This window comes from Diprion similis, chromosome 2 (assembly GCF_021155765.1).
Source record: "Diprion similis isolate iyDipSimi1 chromosome 2, iyDipSimi1.1, whole genome shotgun sequence".
In the NCBI taxonomy this organism is placed as follows: Eukaryota; Metazoa; Arthropoda; class Insecta; order Hymenoptera; family Diprionidae; genus Diprion; species Diprion similis.
Window position 1 is genome coordinate 14,850,749 of NC_060106.1, and position 11,177 is coordinate 14,861,925.

The 11,177-nt window shown below is 39.9% G+C and overlaps 2 protein-coding genes across 2 annotated transcripts; both read right to left on the reverse strand.

The window, feature by feature from the left end:
• Positions 1-257: 257 nt before the first annotated feature.
• Positions 258-1,750, reverse strand: LOC124415936 (protein gar2-like). The gene is made up of 2 exons (XM_046896691.1): positions 1,255-1,750; positions 258-1,137 (listed from the first exon to the last, which is right to left on the reverse strand). Exons 1-2 carry the CDS (start codon positions 1,259-1,261, stop codon positions 332-334), a joined length of 813 nt encoding a protein of 270 aa, XP_046752647.1. The 5' UTR covers positions 1,262-1,750; the 3' UTR covers positions 258-331.
• Positions 1,751-2,425: 675 nt separating this feature from the next.
• LOC124415924 (flocculation protein FLO11-like) lies at positions 2,426-5,543 on the reverse strand. The gene is made up of 2 exons (XM_046896666.1): positions 5,441-5,543; positions 2,426-5,348 (listed from the first exon to the last, which is right to left on the reverse strand). The coding sequence occupies exons 1-2, from the start codon at positions 5,445-5,447 to the stop codon at positions 3,034-3,036; spliced, it is 2,322 nt and encodes a 773-aa protein (XP_046752622.1). The 5' UTR covers positions 5,448-5,543; the 3' UTR covers positions 2,426-3,033.
• Between the last annotated feature and the right edge of the window lie 5,634 nt (positions 5,544-11,177).

Below are 11,177 nucleotides of genomic sequence, written 5' to 3' on the forward strand. Positions count from 1 at the left end.
ACGTGAGTTCAGTGCGACTGTAATTTTTTTTATTTCACAGTATTTGTGAGATACATTTCTTGATAAATTTGATTCTGCATAAATTAATAAACGTGATACTCATTATTTAAATTTTACATTAAATGCCAATTATGCACACATGAGTTTAGAATTAAACTCATGCTAGTCAACAAACTTACGTCCACTACTTAATCAATAATTTATCATACCGACAAGTTAATTTAAAGAGTGCGAATGTCGAAGATCAATGTTCCACGAGATAAGAAATTTCACTTAAAACAAAACCAGAAGCCTAACGAAGAGAATTCTTGTCCTTCCAATCAATGAATGATCAAATCCAGGAGAACATTCTTTGCCACCAGCTCTTTGTCCCATTCACAGCGGTTGTTTCGACTGACTCTGAGTCTGTGCTTAGAATGGTCGTAGCAACTTCCGTTGTCTCAGATTCTGTAGTAGAAACTACTGAATCTTTACCAGCTTCAGATTCACTCTCTAATTCTGTCTTTACAGTTGTAGTCACATTTGCCTCTGTAGATCCTCCTTCTGCTTCTTCTTTTTCTTCTTCTTCAGGATCAGGTGTGGTCGTAGATTCTGAGTCTCCACTAGCTTCAGTTGCATTATCTGAATTTGGTTCGAAGGTAGAAGCTGCACTTGACTCTGTAGATCCATCATCTTCAGATTCTGTGGTAGATTCTGTTTCCGTGCTGGTTACAATTTCATTGTCTGATTCGGTTTCCACGGTAATGGAAGCTGGAGTTGTGCTGTTTGTAGAAGTACCTTCAGGTACAGATTCCGTTGTTGTAACTAACGCGTCTTCGTTCTCCGGGTGCTTCGGTGGTTTCTGATGCGGTGCAGGTCTTCTGTGTTCCTTCAGTTCCTTGGGATGATGCTTCGGTGGATGTCCGACTCCAAGGAGCGGGTCTCTTTCTTCGTGAGGTGGGATCTCGGGTAAGGGGCCCTTTACTTTGTGAGATTGGATCTTGCGAAGCAGATCTTCTCCGTCGTGAGGTAGCTTATGCAGGATTGAACTGAGCACGTCGTCTGGTTTATCGCGAATTTCATCTTCCTGTTTTATATGTATCCTGCCAGCTGAGGTAACGGCAGCGAACAGGATTGTGAATACCAGAGTGCAAATAACTGGGAAAGAGAATAAAAATCTTATTTTTTTTTACATTTATTGAAATGGTAGTCGAGTTACATAACTTTGACGAAAGAAGGTTTGAAGGAAGTCCTGTAATAATTTTAGCAACTTACCCTTCATTTCGATGGAGAATTTAATTGATGCTACGTTGTACTGACTTTTCGATCGAATGCTTTCATATTGCAAGAATCCGGACGTTTTATAGTATCACCGCTTTTCCCTAATCTGATAGCATTGGTGATATCGATTACAATAATGGCGTATGATTCAGGCTGTTTACTTCCTGATCGGAAGATGTGATAATTAATTTCTTGTATATTAATCAAGTGTCGGCTTGTGGACAATTGAAAATCATGTCTTATCTTGTTGTATCAAAAGAATCTAGTCTGTCGAATTGCTTGATTCATCAGTCACATTTTCAGCAGGTCATATTTTTATTCTGTTATTTTTTTTTAACAACTTTACACAGACTATCGGTATCACGCAGATACATTATCTCCGCTTTTCGTTGTCATACTTATCGCAAGCGTAAATTTCCGACAGTTTCAATGAAATTTTTTCCGGATTCCCGAAAGAATATACGAATATAACAAGTAACGCAGCGTTGAAGCTGACGGTGTTTTTTTTTTAACCAACCAAGCATCACAACTTTGAGTGTTATCAACGAACCAACGTGAAGGCGACTTTAAACTTAACTTTGATATATTCCATCATTCTGCACAACGCAATCCATAGCCAAGATGTCGATACAGGGCTATTACTGCAAAAGTCTTGACGATCCGATGATTCACACACCGAATCGGCAGATTAAGTTATTTTCAAAACGTACAAGGTACTATGGTGGATTTATTTTATCAATTATTTATCTCCACGTGATTTATGTTTCATGTGAAATTCACAGTCGTCATCGATAATGACTCACTCGATGAATATTGACACTCAATGCACGAATGCATAACCTGTTATTGAATGAATATGAAGACAACGAGTGCACTTGGTCATCAAAGACATACATTTGTCATCATCGTGATTACAAGTGATAACATCGGAGGTAAACGGAAGTTACCAGAATCTACTGACGATTAAAGTGGTTAGTGTTGCACACTTTATGGTGCATAGAGTTCTTATTATGTACAAGAATTCGTGGATCATATCAAGTATTCAACGTAGGATACTTTGTCGATGTCTTGTTTGACTAGGATTAACTGTTTATTGTATACACGGCTTTCGAATATAGTAAATCCGTGCAGAAATGATGGATAAACATTAATCAAATTACGTGGATCATTTCATATTACACATGCTTTATTTCTGTACTCGTTAAAGTATTGTTGCTACTACAGATCGTAGATAAGTTAGATAATAGTATGGATGAGCTTAAGGTACCGTTAAGCTGAATCGAGAACCGTATTATACCTATAATGTACTAGTGGTAAGAAAATGAACCAGAGAATATAATTTACGAATAAGTTGAAACACACATATTATCGAGTAAATTAATAAGGTTGCACTGAAATTAAGGGATTTCTAATCAACAATTCAGATAATTATACAATTCTTAAATTGTTCAATGCATTTCAATCGCTCTAATATACGCATTTCCACACTCTGAATGATTTTACCATGATTTGACATCACTTCTGTTCTATCATTCAATTCAAATACATCTTCTTATCAATGCAGTAAAGTTGTGTTCCTGGGAATGATTACAGGTACCTAAAAAAATGGTTGTGGAATTGCGCATTGAATATACTATCGGCAGGGCCAGGTAAAGTTAATGTCAGTTAGATGAGTCGGGTAACAATTTAGTTAGAACCAGTTGCTGGTGCAATCTATGATGATCACTTTGTGGCAAGTAAACTGGTATCAGTAACTGATTCCAGGACTATCCATTACGGAGAAATAGCAGGATCGGCATTAGCTACAGAGTCGGGAGCTTCCGATGTTGTCAGAACAACAGCGCTAACGCCAGCATCAGAACTAGCATCGGCGACTGGTTCAGCAACTGGTGATGATTGAGCTGTATCGGCGCTTTCTCCAACAACCAATTCAGAATCTGCCGATGGTACAGAGGGTTCAGAATTGATTTCGGCGATTGGTTCAGCAGCTGGTGATGGTTCAGCTGTGTCAGGACTTTCTTTAGGAACCGGTTCAGCAGCCACCGACGATGCAGAGGGTTCAGAATTGATTTCGACGACTGGTTCAGCAGCTGGTGATGGTTCAGCTGCATCAGGACTTTCTTCAACAACCGATTCAGAAACTACCGATGTTGCAGAGGGTTCAGAACTGATTTCGACGACTGGTTCAGCAGCTGGTGATGGTTCAGCTGCATCAGGACTTTCTTCAACAACCGATTCAGAAACTACCGATGTTGCAGAGGGTTCAGAACTGATTTCGACGACTGGTTCAGCAGCTGGTGATGGTTCAGCTGCATCAGGACTTTCTTCAACAACCGATTCAGAAACTACCGATGTTGCAGAGGGTTCAGAACTGATTTCGACGACTGGTTCAGCAGCTGGTGATGGTTCAGCTGCATCAGGACTTTCTTCAACAACCGATTCAGAAACTACCGATGTTGCAGAGGGTTCAGAACTGATTTCGACGACTGGTTCAGCAGCTGGTGATGGTTCAGCTGCATCAGGACTTTCTTCAACAACCGATTCAGAAACTACCGATGTTGCAGAGGGTTCAGAACTGATTTCGACGACTGGTTCAGCAGCTGGTGATGGTTCAGCTGCATCAGGACTTTCTTCAACAACCGATTCAGAAACTACCGATGTTGCAGAGGGTTCAGAACTGATTTCGACGACTGGTTCAGCAGCTGGTGATGGTTCAGCTGCATCAGGACTTTCTTCAACAACCGATTCAGAAACTACCGATGTTGCAGAGGGTTCAGAACTGATTTCGACGACTGGTTCAGCAGCTGGTGATGGTTCAGCTGCATCAGGACTTTCTTCAACAACCGATTCAGAAACTACCGATGATGCAGAGGGTTCAGAAGTGATTTCGACGACTGGTTCAGCAGCTGGTGATAGTTCAGCTGCATCAAGACTTTCTTCAACAACCGGTTCAGAAGCTGCCGATGGTGCAGAGGGTTCAGAACCGATTTCGACGACTGGTTCAGCAGCTGGTGGTGATTGAGCCGTATCAAGACTTTCTTGAACAACCGGTTCAGAAGCTGCTGATGGTGCAGAGGGTTCAGAACTGACTTCGACGACTGGTTCAGCAGCTGGTGATGATTGAGCTGTGTCAGGATTTCCTTCAACAACCGGTGCTGCAGTATTATCAGAACTGCCATCAACTGTTGGTTTAGAACCTACTGAGGATGTCGAAACAACAGGACTGGCATTAGCTGATGGTCCAGCGCTTGCGGATGATGGGCTGCCTTCTCCCGCTGAAGATGCCGAAGAGGATGTTGAGGGAGCAGAACTACTTTCACCAATTTGTCCAGACGCTACCGATGATGGAGCAGTAGAACTGCTTGATCCGGTAGCAGGTGCAGTTGCTGAATTCGATTGTGAGCTACCAGATACAATTGCAGGTGCAGAAACAGGCGATGATCCTGGGGCAGAGACACCTGATTCACTGGCAGGTCCTACCAATGAACTGGATTGCGAGCTTGCCGGTATTGTTCCAGTAGTAGATGCAGAGCCAGCATTTGGTGGTGAAGCAAAAGCATTCGCCGCATTATTAGTTGCGTGTGAGCCACCGAATTGCGGGAAAGTATTTTCAATCCTTCGACGTTGTGATGCGATAATTTTGTGAAGCAGCGGAACTGCGGGGCCATTCTTAATCACCGGGAAATTTCTCCACAATCCTTCAAAATTTGATCCTTTCCTAGATTTGTCTTCTACACTATCATCTTCTTCGGATTGTGAATTCGACTTATCGACTGACTTCAGTTTTTCTACTGATTCGACAGAATCTGAGTTTTTATTGGACTCATTAGATTCCAGTGAAGATTTGTCTTTCACGTCTTCCTGCGATTCATCCGAATCATTACTCTCGGTCGATTTTCCATTAACTTTTACGAGTCCAGCGTACTTATTCCTATAAAATTCCTTGAGGTCTTCTCGGTATTGGCGCCATCGTTGAACGTTATCGGCATGACTGAAGGCAGCTAATTGTGGATGGCTTGGTTCTTCCCAACGAGGTGCTGCATAAGCGGCGCCAATTAGCACCGCCAATAAAAGAAGGGTGCATGGCACTAGAAAAAACAACGAATAGTTGAAATAATGAAACAATGTAATCAGCAAATGTTCATGGTGATCAAGTAACTTGATTACTATAAAAATATACCTTTCATATTGGTTTCTACTTAGTTCATCCACTGCGCAAGTTCAACTGTGTTACTCACACTAAATATTCAAATTACACTGCGCCAAAATTGCTTCTGGTACTTTATATACCATTTTCGACGAGATAATATCTCATATCGCACCGGCGACATTTTGTATGTTTAATAAATTTATACCTATTTTAGTTATGAGTCAGGTGAGTGTGATTCGGTAATCCTTTACTGACATCCGTCTTCTGCAGAGTAAACATGCACATACGTCAGGACCTATATTACCCTAGCATCTCAAGTTATCTTTATGTTCAGTCTTTCTTTACATTATTTGAGAAAAGTTTCTGTCACCGTGCTATCGTATTTCTTAAGCAATGCGTCATCAGAGTCATCACACATAATACTACTTTTCATATCAAGAACTGTTGTGATATCAATAAGTCCACTGTAATATGTGTAAATGAAAATTAGACATAGTGCTCGCAGTTATGACAATGAACGCACGCATCAAAATAAGAAATATTTCCTTAATTCACGCCATAAAACCCTATTTCCAAAGTCACATAGAAATAGGGTAAACTAAGAAGTAGCCGATAGCAATGCGATCCGTAGGATACTAAATTTTTCCTCATTGTCCTTGACATTACCGTTGCGAACAATGGTATGATACCAAATATTTTGTCAACGTTCAATTACGCACAACACTCTTATCGTTACCGTCTTAAAGGTTGATATACAATCACTACCTGTCACAATGTTTGAAGAGTTTCTTTTCGCGGTAAAAATACTTCATGGGGTTCATTCGGTGACGCAAAGTGCTCCGATTTAAGGGTTTAAAATGATTATGCAAACTTTCTTATCTTTAAAAAGAGAAAAAAATAATAATAATGGTACTGCATCAGGGTTTGATTTAATATTGAAAACTTTTTGTTTATTTGGAGAAATCGAAGAAAGGTTAAATATATAGGTGAACCTGGACTTTGAGTGCGGCTTTGCTATCCGCAGAGCTAAGTAAGTAAGTAGAAATCGTTTGTAAGTGAAATCGAAAGTGATTTTAGCACACAGGTGAACCAAGTGAGAGCGAAAGTGAGCGTGATCCTGACCTAAGCATCGAGGACATGCTCGGTCTCGAAGGAGAGATCTCCAAGGGAAATACGGCCAGGAGGAGAGGTCGGTAGAAATCGTCTTTGGGTCAGGTCAGTTCTACGAGAGAGAAAGTGAAATCGGGCCGAGGAACGAATAAGGCCCAGAAATTGAGGGCGGTAAAGTGGGAAACTGGGACTTGGGCCCGTTTAGTTTCACTTTCGATTTCTATCGCGTACTGTGACCGCTCCAGTGTCCCTGTGCCCCAGTTTGAATTGGGCCCAGCATATTTGCGCGCGAGATTTAATTTATCATCGATATAGTTTCATCAATCCCTTTGATATCAGCTTAGACGACAAGTCCACTAGAAATTGCAAAGTTTATCAAATGGTCTCGAATTGCATATTACCACGAGCTGATATGAGTGGTCGGTTAATGGTAAGAAGTATTTTCAGTCGGTTACTTATTTTGTTAGTTAATACATTGCGACTGTTGGTTACTGCGAGTTTCAGCAGCGACTGATACAGGAACTGTTTTACCAGGCCTGGGAGACGTTGTCTCGACAGATAAGGAAGCAATTTGAGTGCTTAAAGTGATGCGTGAAGAGAACACATTGAAGAGTCACTTATATGATATACTCGGAAACTTGTTTTAATTTCATTCTGTGAATGGGTTATATATATTGGATTTATGTTGCTGCCATTAATTATGGAATCTGGTTTCCACTTAACATTAATTTAATTCTCCTGCACGGTTTTATTTAACAACTGGGTCATTTTTTGTAATATTGTTGGGATTACTTTTAAACGGTTTAATCACCTTTCACTAAGGTAAGTCTCCCAGTTATTGACCTTGTCTCTGATATTGACCTTTTTTGGTTGTATTTGTTGATCCTTATGAAAAAATATAGAAAAAATTGTAGCGTCTAACTCTCTAGTCAATTTTGAGCCAATAATTGGGTCAGAACGTGTCAACAAGTGGTACACTTGCCTTATTGCAGCTCTTTTGTTTACTGTATCGATTTCGCAAAATTGCGTTTTATCTTTCTCGACCTAATTCGGACCGCAAGACACTGACACATTCAGATTAAAATCTGGAACTCTCGTAATTGGTTGTAATTACCGAAATAACTCTGTTCCACTAGAATACATGATACGGCTATAGATGCTTAATCATGGCGTTATCGAAGATGACTTTAAATTTTGTCGTGAGTTTCTCCGGAAAAACGGTTTTACCACGCAAAAGATGCACTTGCTGTCAATGTAGTATTATGAAATGACTTATGGCATACAATTCATGACAATAACGTGGATCTTATTTCAGCATATCTGCAACTTGATTTCCATTTCGATACAATTACTACTAAAATTTCCTCCCCAGTGAATTTCCAAGATTCATGATTGGCCATCTATGGGCAAGAATAAATTTTTCCGTAAGAGTTACTCGTTGCTATCTACCACTCGCGAAGCTACGTCTTTAATTTTACGACTTTCCTATTCGGGTGACTGAATCTCATTATCATTCGTAATTACTATATTTCTCCTTAAGTTCATTCATGTGTTCAATAGTTCACACGCTAGTTATAATATTCTCAGTCTTCTGCTATCGCAAGTCATCAAAGTTTTATTTACCTAGTTTTTTTTTCTACAGGGAAATTATCTGTGAACACGAGTCACAGTTATACGAGGGCTACAAATATTCCATCGCCTTGTCGCGATAAGAATGTAATCAACGTTGGAAACACATAAAACTCATATAACAGTTTCTATTTGAAAAATAAATGATTGGTGAACTGGTTACGACAGATCGCTATGAGGGCAGTCAACTTTCTCAGAAGTTAACGATTCTACCAACCTTTCGAAGCCCTTTTATCTCAAGTATAACGAGTCCGATTGGACCTGGTGTATATCTTTGAGAAGCTATGTATTTCCGATATCGAAGATCAGAAGTTTTATGCCACGGTTCGACCGCTTCAATGTGCGTTGTCGACAATATATAATGGGATTTAAAATTTTCCGCCTGCGTGCGAATTCCATTGTGAAGAGACTAATTCTTCCTAAATGGTTTAAGTTTAACAGAGGTTAACGCGCCACTTGTCGTTCAATCTAGAAATTATACCCTTAATCCGTATCCTCCTTAAGAATGTAGGATTCTCAGGCATTCAGTGCGATTCATCGTTTGAGCTATGAATCAACTTCTCTCTTAAGTTTCAGCCAGAACGCCTTAACACCTAATCCATTCTAAAACGCCACTCGGAAGCGATCATACTCCATGTTTTAATGACCACTGCCCATAAAGTTATGGTCCATTGCGATTTTCTTGTTTTACAATCATGATTCAAGCCAAGTCAGAATCGTTTCAACCCTTTCTTCACCGCGGTTATGTTATTCGATCTCCTCAATTTCTGTTTGGGCATATCAATCTTCGTTGACTTAGCGGGTGTGCACCGCTTGTCCTAAATGATGTTTACTAAGTTCGTTATATTCGACTTCATCAAGACAAGCGATATTTAAGTGGCTAAATTGACACAAACTTGATGCGCGAAGTATGCGATGCAGCGGTGAATACGCAAATTGCTCATCTGCTGCGTAGACGTTGCGCTAATGCTGATGGGCTGATTGCCACGCGAAACACTTGGCAACTTGAGACTCTGGTATTAAGCAGGAAGACTATACCTATATGCATTCTTCTCTAGGAAGAGTGAAACCCGAGGTTTTCATTAATTTTAATTTTTCCGAGCTACAATTTGCCACGCATTGCAATGACATCAGTCTGCAATTGTTTAAACTCAATGTTTGGTTTTTAGAAATTTGAGTACAATGGATTTTTGAGTCAAATAGAATTTTGAATTCAATTTAGAAGATTCTTACGAACGACACGCAAATTTCGTTCGCATCTAAACGTTCGAGAAAAATAGCAAATTCTTCTTAGCTTCTTAACTATGAATCTTAGCTAATTGAACTCGTGTTTTGAACTGGTACCTTGAAAAATGATTTAATTTTATTACATCCGCCTCGGTCTAATTTTGATCATTTACTACGTCTTCGCAGACTTACTTTTATGTACCGAGGTAACGTATTTTATGCTCTTATCAACGACTGCCGTTGTTCCTAACTGCGATTAGTGCCAGTCGTTAGCACGCGTAACTAGAGGCAGACGTAGCGAATAATTGAATAATCGAGCACACATCGTAAACGACGTATAGAGTTAATTATCGCACGTGTATAGTTTTCGCAAAGTGCATTAGGAAGCCTCGAATCAGATCAAAGGGTTGCGCAACATGAACGCGAACACGTCAAACATCCACCAACCCCGCACATGAGTGCAAAACTAATCAAAGAGCAATAACTAATCAATTACACCAATCTTGTAAACTTGTTGACTACTTTCTTATTTCAATCATGCGTTAATAATTATTCGCATTGAGCAGTTACTGTTATTCATGTTACAAGGTTTACTTCTTCAGCTTACGCAAAAACGTGTTTAATAATGATATTTTCAGTAGTATTAATTTCCTCAATCAACAACTGCGCGTGTTTCCCACGAGAATGGAAATGACATGATGACCTCCACCGTGGGTTTTTAACCATCGTCATAAGACAAACGTTGTTTCAAGGGTTTCCGGTTACTGGTAACCGGATTTCTACGATAAGGCCACCCCTGCTAGCTGATATACTACAGTTAAAGTTCCCAGAATACCAGAGTGCAGTTAGGATAAAAAGATGTTTTAAACCCTCCAATGCGCCAGAGAGATAAAGCAGCTGCGGCCTGATAGTTCAGAGGTTCGAAACTATACGGCAACGACGAACTGCTGGCGTCTGTTATCGTACAGCTTCCGGACAAATCGTATAATGAGATTCTATTCTAAGATGAATTGAATTACTTATTTTACAGCTTTTGTTGGAATATTATGCGAAATGGATTGATTGATTGACAATCCGGGATAAAAATTTTTCGAGGTCAGCATTATTTTTCGCATATCTTTCGGCACACGCGCGAGATTCGAGAATCTCCTTGGTCGAAGGTTAAGCGAGATGATCAACCCAAATGTAAAATGTATATTGTTTATCGGTTTTTTATTCGGTTTAATACGTCGGCCAGTATGTATGCAATGCGATGAAAAAAGAAAACAATTTTTTGTCTCAATCTCATATGGAAAAGCCTGGTATTTGTGTTCAGCTGCGTATATGAAGATACTGTTGTTATCAACTGAAGTCATTTCATCTTCTCGCTGCGGTTCAGAGTTGAGAATTAAGTCCATTAGTCAACCTGTCAAAAATATTACACAAGTCGTCATCGGTGTGGTTAATAAGATTCATTCGCTCCTTATTACAACTGTATGCATATGAGTCCATAAATTTTTCCGACTATAAAAACTGCTCGCGGTTTGTAGATTCTTGGCGTTATCGAGAAACGAATAATTCAAGGCGTCGAACTCAAGTCCGGCGAAGAAAGCTTTGACACGAATCGAATCCATTCGACGCACTGTTTGGTAACCTTTGTGCAAGTCATTGCGTTTCAAGTGTACTTTGGAATCTCTCGTACGAATGCGCGTTACTTAAGAGTCATGACTTTGGACCACTGAAGAATCAGAGATAATTTCAGGGCCACAAAAATAAACCCCGGAAGAATTAACATTACTTGTTGTTGTATTTGCACAAAAGC